Below are 17,702 nucleotides of genomic sequence, written 5' to 3'. Positions count from 1 at the left end.
CTATCCTGTGTGATATGTGCTGCCCTTACCCTCACCCTCCACCTTTTTGGATATGAAATTAACAGCATCGCTAAAATTTGACATAAATTAGCTAAGAAAGTGCAACACCCATTGAGATTTTTCAAATCATCATGTCAAAATAAAAACTATTTAAATTATATTGAACTTGGTGGGACTTAATATTTTATGCAGGTATTATAAATGATTTATTTTGCATAATAGCCTCAGACCTCCTATCTATAAAACCTAATCAATGAATTAATACCTAAGAGCTTATATTTATATCTACTTTGTTGATGTAAATTAAGAGTAAAATCCAATCAACAAATACAGTGAAACAGGTAGGATAAAAAATAATACAATTTTAAACTATCCACAGTTCAGAATTTGGAATGTCATAGGAATGGTTTTTGTGCATGTATTTCCAATATGACGGCTATATGTAAACTAATCACATATTTGAAATGACATCAAAACTCCAGAATTAAAGTATTAAGTGATAGTATTTGGTTAATTGCAGGAAGACAATATTCTGCCAAGTTATACACAGATTCTTTTATATGAATTCAAAGTTCACCTTTGGACAGTGGCGTATTTAGGAATTGGCCAAGTATGCCTGAATTTTTATCAGAGAGTTAACAAAATGCAGGATATTGGTCAAGTAAAATAGTAAAACTTTTAAGGACAAAATAGATGGAGAGGTATGTTCTATACATATACTGTTCTAATTGAGGGGTGGACATATACAATATTGAATTACTTTGATATTATTTTCAATCCACAAATTATCACAGTCACTTTTTCATGCTCTCACAGTATGCTCCTATGGGTTCCACCTTACTCAACCACTCATTTGTCATCTTCAAATCAAATTAGTTAGCACTGGACACAAGCCATTATGGCATATGAATTAGACAAATTACCTTTCAATAGTAGAGGTCAACTAAAGGAATTATATTTAACGTAAATCATGAGCCAATGTATATGTATCATTTACAATTATATTTTAGATCCAAGAAGTTTTTGTTAAATGTATATCTGATATAGCTGGTATTTAAAAGAAACAAGAGTATTTAGGAATGCATTGTACCAAAAATTCACAAAATAATAGGTTAAATGGAAAGTCTTAACTAAAAGAAAATATAGGTAACTAAGTACTAATTTTGAGCATTTATCTCTCAGGAACCTAAATAAATTATTCCATCATATAAAAAGATGCATTTTAAGTGAATAAACACTAAGAAGAAGAATACCTCTGGAAAGGATTTTTACCTTAATTTAAAACTACCTATCTCTTTTCCATCAACTCTATAATAAAGTAACTCTATACCTATTATAGTTTACTAAACCTCATATGTGTCGTTTTAAGGACCTCTAAGTGGCATGTGTGAATGCATATGTTAAGAGTGAAAGGTGCACATATTAAAACTTATTGTGAAAGTGAAGAACTTACAAATACCTATACAACTACTTACTTTTATTCTAAATTAAGAGCATTCTTACCAAAACTAATTGAATGGCACAAATGCTGAAATCAGCACTTAAGGTGATGATATTAAATTATAAAATTTTTTATTCTTTAACCATTCAATATTCATGGCATTCCAAATAAATTTTCTACCTTTCAGCATTGTATTTACTTTAAATTTTGTAAAACTGGTTAAATGCTATAACAATCTATTCATATATAATGCCTAATTTAAGGATTAATCTATATGATTTGGACTATACAGTAAATACTCTTTAACCTCCCCTTTCTGTACTGTTCATTTGCTAAAAACACCTACAAAGTAACACCACAATTTTTTTCTAATTATGAAAAATAATGAAGATGAACAAAAAATGAATGATCTATCAACACTTTTTAAGTACCTAATAAATATTCCTTATGAACCTCTGCTTTTGAAATGAATTCATAATTTTAATACTTTTGATGATTTAAATAATGTAAAGTTTGGGCACATTAATTCATCAATTTTTTATATTCCCACGTTGTTTCTCTTGTACCATTACTTGTTTATTTGATTTTTAAAATGAAAAGGATATGTGAATTTGTTGTGAGTTAATTTGGTTCTTTTCTGGGCTACAATATAATATTAGGCATCTACTTGCATAATACCTAGATAATCAAAATATGATGAATCCATGCTGATTTCCGGGAATTACCGTCGCGTAGTTTAGGCACACTACGTTAAACTACGCGACGGTAATTCCCGGAAATCAGCATGGATTCATCAGATAGACGGCGCGGAAGCCTAAGGATTAAAATCAAAATATCTTAGTTATCTAATTTGTATCCATATTACTACATTTGCGACAAACAATTTAAAATCATTCTTTATTAATTTATGTAAATTATGCAAAAGTGTGTTTTTATCAATAAAAGGTGGTATGAGCATTATCAAATAACAGAGATTTTAGACCACAGGGCAGCCAAAAAGTCACCAGATGGATTTCTGGAATAAGGAAGTTATTACATCAAAAATACATGGCATATGTTTGCTCATGTGGTCTTCATGCTACACACCAAAAACTTAAAAATTCTTATACCTTAATGCAAATAAAGACCAACCGTTTTAAACAACATTAAAGCATCCAGGTGTTTGGTTAACTCTCACAGCGCATGAGCTCTAATAAAAAACCCTAATGTAAAGTGTACTACATGCAATGAACTTTTTCAAGAGGCATAATTTTCGTAACCCTACATAATTAATGCAGAAGAGAAATATTTAGTAGGTACTTATTAAATATCAACTCCAAGTCTCTTTGGGCCACTGAATAAATAGATCAGGAATTCCATTTCAATTTTAGCAAGGGGGTGAATGAAATTACCAATTTTAACAGAATAACTAAAGGAATTTTGATTTATGATGACAAGCCAGTTAAGATCCCTAGTTAAACATAATGACCAAATTTCACCAGGGAATACATTATAACCATTCATAACCTCAACTCCCGGCAATCATGCTAATTGGTGATTGGTTGGGGATCTCACACATGACTTATTTTTAGTGAAAAACTTAGGATCTGACTTTAGGCCATTAAGTGACTTCTATGATTAAATCTGAGCATTTTTGAGTAGGTTATTTCAAATGGCTTCTCTACAGTTGGTGAAGAACTCAGTTGAAAGAATTCAAGCTCTTGATAATGGTTTGGTGTATGATTGGTGCAGAAAATTTTGAATTGCAACATTTGAGAATTTCTTTGTCAGCAATACATAAAATGTCAACAATGCTTAAAAGGGTTAAACTTATTAGTGCAAGATGAGGAATTTTGTGTGTGATGATGATGGCTGGAATGCTTGTATATTTTCAAAATGTGATTGTCAATGCATATTTTTAAAGTATTAGCGTTAATAAAAACCAGATGATAAAGTCTCTTTGACCTTATTATGAAAGTGCTATTAGCAACATGTGGTAGCTAATAGCATAATCCATAAAATCTAAAAGCCCCATTATTTCATCACTATGAACTACTATTCCTCATCACCATCACCTATAAGCATTATAAAAACTTTCCCCATATAACTGATAAATTATGTCAGCCCTTTAGCCTGGCCATTTAGCTTATCCCTCCTCAGCTAATTTTAGCACAGGTACACCATGCATATTCCAGAGAATTCATATTCTCAATATCATAGCACTCTATCATGGTCCAATACCCTACTCAATTAATTAACTACATATCCAAGCCCTGAAATTTGGCATCCATTTAAGACAGTAATTTAGCTATAAAAACAGCAGCTAATTACTACATATCTCTGGCATTAGCATACTACAAACCTCATCTGATGTCATTCTTGAAGCAAAATATCTATAATGTTAGAGAAAGATAATTTTTAATGTATAAAGATATTTTAGTCTTACCTCCTTCATCTTCTGAGTCTGACATGAAAGTCTCTTGCATTGTCTCAGGAGCCATGACTCTATACTTCTCTTCAGTAGTTATTGTGGTGGTAGTTGTAATCACAGTCTCTGTGACCACTTTCAGAGTCTCAACTACGCTAATATAGCCAAGCTTTTGTGCTATTGAAAGGGCAGTTTGTCCTTGCTGGAATTGGAGGGGGAAACATTAATAATAGTTTTTATTTTTAGCAAAACATTTTAGAACAAAATTTAAACTTTCAATACATATAAATACACTTTTGTCTGGATATTTAGTATGAATCACTTAAATATTGCCTTGATTTGGATTTAGTTGTGGCAGTTCCCTATCACCTAGTGAACATGTGAGTGAAAGCTCGAGTTCTTTCATTGAAGTTCATCTTGGAGAAAGTTGGTTTGGTAACACAAATGGTAAACAAGTGAGACCATCGATTTAAATTTTTGTCTTCATGTGGTAAAATTCCTTCTGAGTAGACTATTTTTTGAAAAAATGAAAGACTCTTATTTGGATTTCATTATGCTTTCTTTTTGACAACGAATTGAATTGCATCAATGCACTCAATTTTTTAAATTATGAATGGTTCAGATTCAGTTAGTTGAGCTTTGGCAGAAAATAATTTGATGAATTTCATGGTGAGCAAATTTGACACGAATTGCATGATCTGAACACTCATCCCATGGAACTCAAATTGCAAAATATTTTAGGAGACACCTTTCAGAGAATTTACATGTCAGTAATGCCATCATGAGTTTATTCAACATTTATATTAAGATGCATAATTTTAAAGTATATAAAAAATATTGAATAATTAACCAGGCACTTAAAAAATTTTTTTCCTGCATAAAATATGTGACTCTGCACTTAAATAAGATATAATTAGCCAAGCAATTCTTTATTTATGTAAATCTCAATCTCTGCCATAAAATAATGTGGACCACAACAGGGAACTTCCATATAGGGGAGCACATTTAAGATTTAAAATTCTTTCAACAATTATTAAATCATTTTAGAAAAATATAAGGTTTAGATTATACTCCCGCGCAGAATAAGCTCAAAAGCAAATTTATAATATGTGTACTTGGCATATGAATACATACATTTGTGACTGCATTTGGTGAGGCCCTGCTCTCCAATAGAAGGTTGATGATGAGTACATGGCCTTGTTGAGCTGCTTGATGCAATGGAGTGTAGCCAGCTGAGGTTGCACTATTGACATCCACTCCATGTTGTAAGAGGAAGCGCACCATGTTGATTTGACCAAAGTGACATGCTACGTGCAGAGGAGTGTAACCAGCCTGGGAAGTATAAATTTGATAGAGCCATAAATTTATTTATTTTAATTTGACGGCATAGTATGCACCAATTGTAAATAAAACTACAAGTCCAGAGTCAAGGGTCATCTATGTGGGCATCAATAGCAAATGGACTGAAAATGATGAACTTCGAATGTTTCATCAGGGGAAGTACATACTTGGAGATTTATTTTTTTGCTTTCCAAACGTTCCCCTTTTTTAATTTTGGCAAACAAAGCAATGCTTTGATTAGACAACATATCGATAAGGTGTGAGATTCTATCACTAAATCATACTCTGTAAGGTCTTTACTCTCAAGATTTTAAGGCTTGAGATATGTATTTGGAGAGAATTAAGGATTTTTAAGGGAATTATCTGCAAAAGAAAAAGACAAAAAAAAGGTTTATTTATCGCAGCCGGTTTCATTGAATTTGCAAATGGTATCTCATAAAACACTTTCAGAAGATTTAACAGCAATAAATATTTTGAAAAATCATAAACTTGAATCAACTATTGCAGTATTTGCTCCATTAAATTACTAGTCATTTAAGCACAAACAAGAGGCAATAAATAATGTGATTGGTGCAAAGTATGAAATAAATTGATATCATCTACCAAATTATTGCTACAAATATGGTAATACGTTGATTCTCGTAACTGAAAGCATGAATAAAAAACTCAATGACCTAGCTAACCAAACACAACATGGAAGGTTCAACTCACGAGATGAAATTATGTAAAAAAGTCTATGCTGATCCTAAGGGTTGAGTGAAATTCCGAAAGGATATTGCCAGTTGAGTGAATTGTACTTCGGTACAGATGAATTGACTTGCCAAATTTTGCTTGCCAAACCCTGCTTCTCGTATCTGACCCCTTGATTATTATTTGAATTAAGACCGAAAAGGCAGTGCACCATCTCCAACCATAATCATGAGATTGAGAAATGAGAGATCGCATTCATTTAATCTACATATTTATTGCTGGAACACAATTAGGTTCTTTTGGTCAATTCTCACTAAAGATAAAAAGAAATTAAACATTTACCCAGCTTCAGAAGTTTATCCTTGATTATAGGCGATTATTCTTACATTCACCTAGAAATTAGGCTACAGGCATGACTAATAATACTCAAACATGTATGTACCATTATAATTGTTTCAGTATGCACGACAATATGCAGCAGTTACCTGAAAAGTTTTATCCTTAAAGCAGTAAATTCCCACAAAAATATCAGTACACTGATAACAACAGACATTACACTCTGATTGTGTCTTGTAAACTGACAAAAAGATACTGCATTGCCTTAATCATACACAACTGTATTTTTTTCCGCTAGGAAGGAGTCAAAAGTCCCAACCCATCTCAATCAATAAAAAATACCAATACCAGGTCAAAATACATATGACCTGCTAACTATTATAGAAGGTTCAAAAGTAAAATTAAAAATTGTAAATGAAATCTGAAGTATAACCTTTGTTTTTGCATCAACTTCAGCACCATTTTTCACTAGGATAGTAGCAACATTCACCCTGTCTTCTTGCGCACAGAGATGAAGAGGTGTGAGTCCATTCTGAAACAAAATAAGCAATAGAGTTAACTGAGTGAAAAAAATAATGAGGGAAGAATTCAGTTCAGAAGAATACAATACACAAATATTCAAAAATCAAGTAATCCTTTAACCAAAGGCAATTTTCACAGTAAAGATTTTTTAAGGGCAATGCTCTCATCAAGTTATTTTCTATTTTGAAGTAATATTGGAGAGAAGAAGAAGGATACAAGGAAGAAAGTTTGTGAGAAAGATGTCATGCCTCAGAAAATAAAAGATTAGACTTACCTTTGCTTTATGATTTGGGTCTGCCTGGTGTTCAATCAAGAGTGTGGACATATCTGTGTGACCTTCTTGAGAGCTCAAATGAAGAGGAGTGAACCCAGCCTTTGATTCAGCATTGGCTTTGGCCCCATATTCCAACAATGTGGTGGCAATGTCCATCTGTTTAGCAAATATTAAAAACATGAAAACACACTTATTTCTTTGAAAATCCTTACGAGTCATACTTTACTAAAATTTCAGGATAAAAAATTGATAGTCTTTAATATTAACCAATTCAGGTAGCAGACATGAAAAAGCAAAGAAGGCTTCAATGCCTTAATACTGGTCTCCAACATGCATTTGACTTTTCTAAAGAAAAAGCATGTACTAGTCTGATAAAAATAAATTGATATGAAGTGGCGTTATATTAATGATAATAATAAAAAGGGAAAAGCAGTAAATTATCCTTTTGGAGCAGTCTAAATAATATTACTTCCGGTAAATATAAATTTTAAATCAGAGATGCTTGTTATAAAAAATAAATATACTAAGAGAGAAAAATAACATAGAATTAAAAGTTTCTGAGCATACCTGATTTTTCCTGGCTGCAATGTGCAGAGGAGTGTGGCCGTTTTTGGCAGTGGCATGAGGAGAAGCTCCCTTGTCAAGAAGAAGAAGGGCTACATTTTGGTGATCATAATGACTTGCAACATGGAGGGGAGTAACTCCATTCTGAAAAGAACATATCAAAGTCAAACTCACGATAATAATCATCAGGAAAAAATATCATACCAAAATATCAATTATATTACATACTGTTATCATTAAACAGGTATCACTTGAGAAACATTCATCTATAGATTAATGCAATCAATGTGGTTACCTAAATTATTACTATTTAATTCTCTTTGGTAAATTATTTCTATTGAAAACCTTAAATTAGGCACACATTTTTATTCCCTACATAATGCATGCCTTGATTAACTTTTCTACTTTGTCCATCAGCTGTGACCAACAAATAATTTAAAAAATTTAAAACTAGGACATATTTTTTAATGAAAATTTTTTAACTTAAGTTTTCTGTTTTGATTTGTTAAATATATTTCATTGTCAATTCAATGATACTTTTCATTCAAGTTTTGTGGTGGCACAAGGACAATTCCAGTATTGGTTGGCAAAAAGAGCTTTGATTTTTATTTACCCAACATTTTTTCGGCAGGGAATATATCTGGCTAATGGAACAACTCTTGCAAAAACAAACATACATAGAAGTAATTCTTTAACATAACTAATTTTCTAATGGTATAGATTTAATATAGACATGTAACAGAGAACTAAATTATTATTAAATATGGAAAAACCTATTCTTGCAGAAATATTTACAATCTGAGAAATATGATATTTTGTTGAATAAATATAATATATCTGTTGAATGTATGTTATGTTGAATATATGGTTATTAAAATATTCCAAAGTTTTTAAGGTTTATGATAGGGGAATAGGGAACAAAAGCAATTGAAATGTCTTTTCCAAGCGCCTTCACTTAATCCTTCACCTTCACCAAAACCTTGGGTAGATAGAAATGGATTTATAAGCATAAATAAATGTTAATGGAGTTTTTAGAATAACAGGCCAAAAATATGCCAAATATAATAACTGTTACAAGAAGGAAGAATTTGATGCCTTCCACAGATAACATGTGATCATAATTGGAGATAATGCATATATATGCATATATTGGAGATAATACATGCAGTCAGTTTTTCTGTAATTAATTCTTCAAGATCTATAAATGAAGTTTAGTCTCCAAGAATGATGGAAAGGCTGAATGACCTCATACCGGCCATGGGCTTGGGCCTGGCTTTCCTCAATCTTAACTGAGTATTATTTAGAGTAATTTATTGTATTTCATATCCCACTGTACTATGAAACTAAGAACCTGTTGAAAATTCAGGTTCTGATTCTAAGATTGCGTGCAAGGATAAAATGCACTCAAATAACATTAATTGAAAACAGGAAAATGTAGAGTCCTATTGGTGATCCTAGAGAAGGGAGGGAATTAGGGCAACTATCCATCAAGCATAATTCTTTATTGATAGGCATAATCATTTATATATGTTATTAATTTTATGCAAGGAAAATTATTTTTTGCTGCACTAAAGGTGCGGCTTTGTTCCTTAGGTCCTGTAAAGTCAGTAAATAATTAGGAAACTGAAACCTTGCACATTGTTAGAAAAGATTTGGAGTAAAAGCTGTGCATTAGTTAAACTGGTGAAAGTTTTATCAGTAAGTTGTATCTGTTAGGCATTTAAATGCCATGAAAGTTTCCTAATTAAGTTTGTAATTTGAAATTTTCATGATTTATTTACCTAGTCACAAGTCAATGAGGCTTGGGTATGATGCCATTGAATGATCATGAAGAATATTACCTAATGAAATTCAAAAGAAGGGTCATTTTATCTTCAACAAACAAATATGAGGTGCTTGATTTGAAAAAATCAGCTAAAATAATTCATTTTCTTTGGTTCAAAGTTTATCTCGTAGTTCATTTGCTTAAGAAAGGACAATTAGTCTGGTGTAATGAACATTTCTCCTATATTTTATAAGGTACCTAATATTTTTACTCACACACAAACCAGTTGATAAATTTATAATTTTATATGGCCTTATAAAATATTTTTTCTGTGAATATAATTGAGAATAGCTTATACACGACAACTCCTAGTCCAAGCTATTACATCCCAGGATTGGCAAGGAGCCAAACTGTTTGAGCTGGCTATTTATGTAAATAATACTACTAAATTGATCTATTAATCTTTTCCATGATACATGTGTACTTGTGTGCATGAAAAATACTAATCTTCACATATTTCAACACGTCAGTGCCTGTTTATCATAATTATAAAAAAGTTGCCATGTTAAAAAGTTAAACAAGATAAACTTGTTTAATTAGGTGGATAGCCATTTTAACACTCAGAAGACTTCCCTTTCATTTCTAATCACAGTTCATCTTATTGTCTTTAACATTCTTACTTCATAATATAAAAAATGTGTAAAAATATATTTCAATAGCTTTCATATTATGACATAATAATTTAAATGTTTATGTTTTTTGTGCAGAGAAATAATTATCAACAAAGGCATTATATATCATGACATAGTTTGAAAATACATCATATTAAACAATTAGATACACCTTGGTCTGATTCTTTACTCATGTTTCCTAAATGCATGTAAATCACCTATGATTTTGATAATGAGTACATGAATATCAGTCTTTAGTATGGTATCCAGAATGATGTGTGAGTTTTAAGTACAGAGAAAAAGAAAATATTACTAACTAAAGATTGCATATTGTAATGTATCTATACCATATGGTAGAGATCCTAATCCATTGGTGAATAATAATTATATTCATTATCAATATTTCAATCCTGTGATTGCTTTACTGCAGCCCTCCAATTTAATGTTAATTCCCTCACCCCCTGATACCTTCTCAATTTTATATCATTTTAATTTGTTCTATGTACTTGTCTCTTGGTCTTCGTTGACTAAATCTTGTATTCCAATATAAACAATGTTTTGTTAATTTTAGATCCTGTATAGTTAAACATATTCCATTGAATAAACTGTAGCATTTATTTTGTCTGCATATACAATTTTTTTAATCCTACATAAAGTTCTAATTTCAAGCTACTCCTCTGTGATATTATTTCCATAGCATTACTCTCTGTGACTATCAAATGTTAAAAGGAATGCTGTATTGTACTAATGAGATTGGAAATTTCCATCAGCTTGTCTTCAAATTTTTTTGCAATGCAACTACCATAAGAGCTATTTACCTTCATATCTGATAGAATCTGCACAGAAAATGCTTTTCTTAGTTGAGCGCTTAGCACTCTGAATAGCAAATTAATTTTGAATCCATTACTTTAATAACAGTGATATATGATGTTGAATTCATAATGGTATCTCAGCATAAATGTGACATCACTCTACCCATCTTCAGGCTTTGCAGAAATCTTTGACAAATGCCTTCAAAAAGATTTTTCCCTGCTCTGAGACAGAGAAGCACAAATAACTTAAGCCCATAGTAACCAAGCTTAAGGCTCCCCCTTAAATTTTATGAATTAATTTCTTATATTTGAATCAAGTAACAAATGTAAAAATGTGATTCTACTTTTGGTGCCAAAATTTAAGAACTATTACTGGCATGGTATTAAGAACTTCCATGAACACAGAATATATGCATGGAACATTGCATGCTACGGTGAGCTTCCATGCTACTGTCAAGGGTACAAAGAATAGAGGAAGGCAAAGACAACTAAAAAATGCTGACACTCCTAGCATTCTCGCTGTGTTTTGAATGAGATATTACTGAATAGGTACCAATTAATACAGAGCTATAGAAATATTGTTCAATTTAACACTATACTGCCTATGCCTGAATAAATTAAATAAAATCCTTTAAAGAAAAATTATAACTTTACTAGATATACTTTTACTTTGTTTACAGCTGGTATAAACCTCATATCCTTACAACCTTGCAGCTAGAATGTAATTTTTGTCACAATTATTATAAGCATGAAACGAAACCAGGAAATGCCAAGAGAAAAAGTAAAGAAAGGCAAAAGAAAAGTGGATTGGAGAGGGTATTTGTGTCCATATTCATGATTTAAACCGTTGATTAGAGGAAAACTGTAGTGCCTGACAGAAAATAAAACTACCCCAAACAGGAAACAAAGAAGCTACCTTATGTAAGTACTATTATTCTTCATGACTACAAGGATGATTTCAGTTAAATTTTCAGCCTGATAAGGGAAAGAAGCTTGAAACCATCTCTTGAGGAAACATTTCCTATCCCATACCACATACTGCCTCAATGATAGTGTTATTCTCCCATCTCCTAGTTCTGTATTCAGTTCTATGTTCATTTGCCCAAGAATATTTATGCACACATTTCAGAACTCTTAAATATGTAAAATAAAGAAATACTGGCAGATACCCAAATCTCTATCTAAAATGGGAATTGACAAATTTTAGCCTTTTATCTGTTTTCCAAACAAGCATTACCTGAGAGAAAATAGGCAGTGAACCAAATGATAGCTGTAGTACCTTTTTTCAGGTCATGAGTATTCAGGAGCTTCTTCAAAGGATTAAAACTTAAAAATCAAAAATACAACATAGACATCATTACTCATTCCTCCAAGGATAAGTCTTTACACCTTTGAAATTACCAAAGAACAAATCAAATTTTGAGTCCCTTGAATTTGGTTGTAGTATGGAATTACAATGCCTAGATAATATCCATTTGGATGATGTGCTAAACAATACTATTCCAATTGATAATTTCGAAATAATTAGCTAAGGCAACTAAAAATATTGACCCGTTCCAGATTAGCTATGAATTTCCACATGGAAGTGTGGATGTGAATGCTAGAAGGCACTGACAAGTAGGGTCAGAAGTACTTAATATTCTAATTACAGGAAGGTACACATTTTTTAGCAAGTGCTATAAAGGAAAATAGGGGGTGAAAACAATATCTTAATGACACTCATGTTAGTGGGCTTAACCAATGTTGTCCTTTTGATCACAGTGAATCGATGGTCATGAAGTTTGATTTTCCACTAAAATGGAAACATTTGTTTTGTTGAATTAATGAACTGTGGAAGAGAAAAATACATACTCTATCTGAAACTGCTCTCTCTCTCTATATTACAATTTTCTAGTCCATTTTTATTAATTTATCCATTCGCTTTATTCTTTTTTAAAAAAGTAAGGTATCTCAAGCATTCTCTCTTTCTTTTTATTACCAATTTACTCTACATTCTTTTCAGTATAATTTGGCTGCTGCCATTTCACAACCATGACGATTGACATGTAAGACAAATATAAACTGATGACCCAATTAAAGAGAACAAAATATGGATCTGAACAGGAAATGAGCAGGACCTCAGGTTGTGTGAAATCATTCTCTCAGTCCTTTAATATTAAGTACCAAATTTGGGTGCCCATTGTATTGACTGTCATTAATGCATCTAACGCATCTCCTCATCAGCCATGAAATTCCTTAATATCCTTACAGGCACATTTATAGGACTTGAATGATGACTTTGCTAATACAATTGATCTCAGGACCATTGATGAATTCCATAAATTAATTCATGATGACCACGGAGCCATTATGTCAAATGGAAGGCCTTTTCTCTCTGTGTGCCTATCGATTTTACAACAGATTCAAGAATCTAAAAACTGAAACATTCCTAAATTGTGAACCAACCAATTCGAATAAGTACAATTTTTTAAAATCACCAGATATTACCTTTCGATATTGTTGCTGATTGCAACTATATTATTCAAGTGAGGCAGAAGTGATGCCTAGAGTAGACTCTTAGAGTATATAACCGTGAAAACAAAATCTAATATACTTTGGCTAAACACACTCTTGGTATTTGACTATAATATTACAGGAGCATGTCATATTATTATTTCTTTCTGCTTGAATGATGTAAAATAAGATTCTCAATTGAGAAGTAACATTATATGAGCCCTAAATGGCAAAAGGTGGAAGCTAGAATTTTAATGTAGCAGAATTTATTTTTGGTTATGCCTTATAGTGCATAATAAATGAACTCAGTAGTACCACATTACATATATCTTATGCCCTGTTATTTTCAGAAAAATAGTTGACTTTACATTAAGTGGCTACCAAATTACAGAAAAATGGGTTCAGTTATACACAATGGGGCATGAATATCTACCATGTAATGACAATGAGTTATTTCCCTGGAAGAAAACTTGATAGCACAACACTGTGCCCTAACTACAATCTAACAAGTAACTTGGTTCAGTGTAAGGTCCAATATAGGAGACCAACATTTTAGATTTAAACTTCTAAATAATGGCCGAGGTATCTAAGCGTAATATGAAAAAGAAATGCATACATTCCAGTACAATTAGAAGATTCAGTTCATGAGTTAATAATGGAGAAAATCATTAATAATCCTGAAATATAACCTTTTATCTAACTTGGACAAATCTAAACTTCCACCATGGAAATATGAAATGCCAATAATAATTGTTTGTAAACCCATTCACTGAACTCTCGTCAGGTATTTAAAGTCAACATTTGTAAAATTATACAGGCTTAGCAAATTAATTTATTTTATTTCAAAATGCTGTGAAATCAAAGGTTATAATTTGGAAGCAGTCAAATGAAACTTCTTTCTATCAAAAACTGGATCTTTATACATTATTGATTGACATGGGGACAAGCAAATTTCTGATCCATCATAAGATTGTACAATCTGGTAACCTGATTTCTTTGTTAAATACAGAATTGAACTTAGAAGAAAAAGTTGGTTAGAATAATTAAAAAATATTGATAATAGATAAAAAGTTCAATACATCAAGCCATATACTATGCCTTGAGCTACTTTTAGTACCTATCTAAAGCATCAAATTCCACCAATATTAGCCTTTTATTTGGAACAGTTTTTAGTTACTGTTAGTTTCAAATATTTTAAGTTGTATGCTCTTTAAAGGGAACTATGTAAAATGTTCCATGAAATGTAAGAACAAAAGATGGCATAAAAGAATCTACTTGAATGCAAACTATACCAACAGTTGATTTTAATGTTTTTGAAATAATTTATGCCACTACATTGCCATTATATACTCGTAAATAAGCAAAGGAGAGAAAACATACATATATCCTTCATTAATTTCATTCCTATCAGGGACATGCTTAATGTTAGTTTTAGATTTGAGAAATAACTATTCTATATAATTCCAATTCATTGTGATTATGTAATCCATATTTCCTTGATTTCTTGTAGTATCATTTTTCTTCTCATTTAGCAATAAATATGATCAACTGAGGTATAAATAGAGAGGCTGTAAGTAGCACTGTTTCTACTTACTCATCCATTTGTGAGAGAGAAAACCTATAAAATTTCCTCTTCAATTAAGAAAAATGTTTGATGCTCCATCGTTTAGATGAAAAATATCCTCCTTCTGTTAGATTTTAAGTTTTCTTATGTAAGTCAGATCTAGGCTACCTAGTAAATTGAAAGTAATCCCAATTTTCATCCTTACCTTTCCTTGTGCATCCACTGGAGCATCACGTTGCAATAACAGTCGAGCAACCTTCATTTTTCCATACTTAGCTGCCAAATGAAGTGGCGTGAAACCCTTCTTCGTTGTGGCTGTCAGTGAAGCACCATGTTCTAGTAGCACAGATGCAACCTGTTGGAAACACCCTCAATTACAATTACAAAGCAAAGCTTTCACAAAATATTTACCTACAAAGACTAATGTCAGCAATGAATTAAAAACAAGACTGATTAAAACAGTGTTACATGTTACACAAAACATTCAAAGTGAATGTTATATGATGTCAAACAATGTGAATGTGGAATAATGCATGTGAAAAATAACTCTTTTCTTGTATGAATTAAATGAAGAACAGAGTTAATGCCCACAGTGAGAGGGCTACAATGGATTCTTTTCTCCTTAAAAAAATATTAATTCTAGGATGAATATGGGAAAATAGTAGCTCGAATGAAGAATTAAGAAAGTGATTAACTAAAAGTCTTGCCTAAATACAACAGTAGCTGTTTGCATTGATATGTAATTTCAAAGGCCTTGCAATAAATTGTGCATTGAAAAAATCCTACAAAAAATACATGTCACTTAGGAAAATGTGTCCAGAAGTTTTAAATGTGGTTTGAAAAATTAAACTATGCAACATTGATATTGATTAAACCTAAGTGCATTACTTAATAATGTCATGCTTCAATACAATTTTGAACTCATATAGTTTAGGACTTTTTATTTAACTTTCTCAATATTTTAATTGTGAAAATATTTTATGCAAAATTTACTAAAATTTGGGAGCTTTATTTGTATTTGTAGACAAGATTTGTAGATGCATGTAGTAATATCAGACTTCACTGACCACTTGAACAATATTTAGCTGATTTTCAAAGACTATATTTATCATATTTTATTTTTTCTATCAATAATATTCTTTGGAGTTGAAATATAAGAGTGTAAATGGAAGGATTTTCAATCAGGTTCTATATTTTATAATAAAAGCAGAAATAAGATACCTATGTGCAGAAAGAAAGAAGAAAGCATTGAATAGCTACAGCCCATTTTCCTTCACTGTCTTAAGTTTTAATAATCCCAATACATTTCAAAGTGATAAGCCAATGAAGATTGCTGGTGTTTAGGCATGCAAATAAAACAAAGATGAGGTCAAAAAGATAAATTTATTTTATCTAAAAACAGTATGACAACATACCAAAATCAGCTAAACAGTCTATGGAAGAAACCAACACCCACAACAGTAAAACCCTTTGAATCTGATGAGAATGAGCTGAACATGCAAAGACCACAAGAGAACATTGGTGAATATAAAAGAAATGACTAGAACCAAGCATACTCTTTAAATATTACAGATGCCATAAAAAATTCAAGTATAAAAAATTTCCAAAATTATTTATTACAGGCCCAAGGAAAAATGAAGCACAGCTCGATGAACATGCTAAATAAATACACAATGAAGCTAAAACGAGATGAGACATGAAAAAAAGTATGTTGAACACATTTCTCCAGAGGTATAAACAACTTGGTGAAACTAATGTGATGCTATATAATATGCCCATAAACATTCCATAAGCATGTTTACATCCATAATAAGAGCAAGGAAAAAGCAGTGCACAGGAAAGATCTTTTAAATTCTAACTACACAGCAGGGGCTAAATGAAATACTCTTGACGATGATGCCTGAACTTCTCCATCAGATAGAGTACATCAATGTGGTCCATGATCCTACGCCCAACTAAGTACTTTACCTCTTCTTGTCCTTCCTTAGCAGCTATATGTAGGGCTGTGTACATATCCTTGGTGGTAGCATCCACGGCTGCACCATGCTGAAGTAACAGCATAACAATATCCACATTTCCCAACCTAGATGCTATGTGAAGAGGTGTTTGTTGCTCCTGTGGAAGTAGAATATAAAGGTGGGACTGATGAGTTGGAGGCAATATCAAAATCACTCAAATCATGCTCATCCATTATGAATTTAAAGCTTCTGAATATTCTTCTAAAGATTTCATTGGTAAAACTATTTGATGATCTTTGCTAAAATAAAAAAATAACAAAATCGGGGATTGGAATGGTGCAGTGGTGAATGTACAGACTTCTCACCAAGAGGTAATCCTGGAGGTAATTAATATTTTTCAGCGGTATCCTGATCCCTACTTGAGGTGCTTTGTGGAGAGCACTTTGAGTGAGTATGATGGGACGTTAAACTGCAGACCCCTTTGTGCCTTTTGACAAGAGTAGACTAATGCCGATGCCAGGTTCCTCTCCACCCTTCCTATCCCATCCATCCCTAATGTGGTAAATGACCTTAGATGTCGGTCGCCTCCCATAAAAACTATAACTATACAAAAAATCCCATGAACTAATATGTTTCATTTCAGGTAAATATAGTATTCTAATTTTATCTACAAACTATCTGCATGCGTTTATATTATGCTGGTGAGTAATTTCAACTTAAGTTGCTTCTATTTCCTGTGTTGGCTTCTATTTCCTTAATTCACCTAAAACCAATGTACTTTATGTGCATTGGCAAGGTTAAAGAAATTATAGTCATCCTCAACACTATGACTAAGCCAAGCAACACCAAAGCTCCGTATTATTA

General features: G+C 31.9%; 1 protein-coding gene across 1 annotated transcript in view; it reads right to left on the bottom strand.

Moving 5' to 3' along the window:
• The window catches only part of LOC139686746 (ankyrin-3-like), a 445,728-nt gene that overhangs the window by 20,705 nt on the left and 407,321 nt on the right, over window positions 1-17,702 (bottom strand). Inside the window, 7 exon segments of the mRNA XM_071583777.1 lie at window positions 3,867-4,050; window positions 4,983-5,180; window positions 6,649-6,747; window positions 7,012-7,167; window positions 7,579-7,719; window positions 15,086-15,235; window positions 16,849-16,995. Coding sequence (XP_071439878.1) covers window positions 3,867-4,050; window positions 4,983-5,180; window positions 6,649-6,747; window positions 7,012-7,167; window positions 7,579-7,719; window positions 15,086-15,235; window positions 16,849-16,995 — 1,075 coding nt within the window.

This window comes from Hetaerina americana, unplaced genomic scaffold, assembly GCF_022747635.1.
Source record: "Hetaerina americana unplaced genomic scaffold, ioHetAmer1.1.p SCAF_15, whole genome shotgun sequence".
Classification (NCBI taxonomy): Eukaryota; Metazoa; Arthropoda; class Insecta; order Odonata; family Calopterygidae; genus Hetaerina; species Hetaerina americana.
The sequence above is the reverse complement of the archived record's forward strand: the minus strand, read 5'-3'. Positions and strand labels throughout refer to the sequence as shown.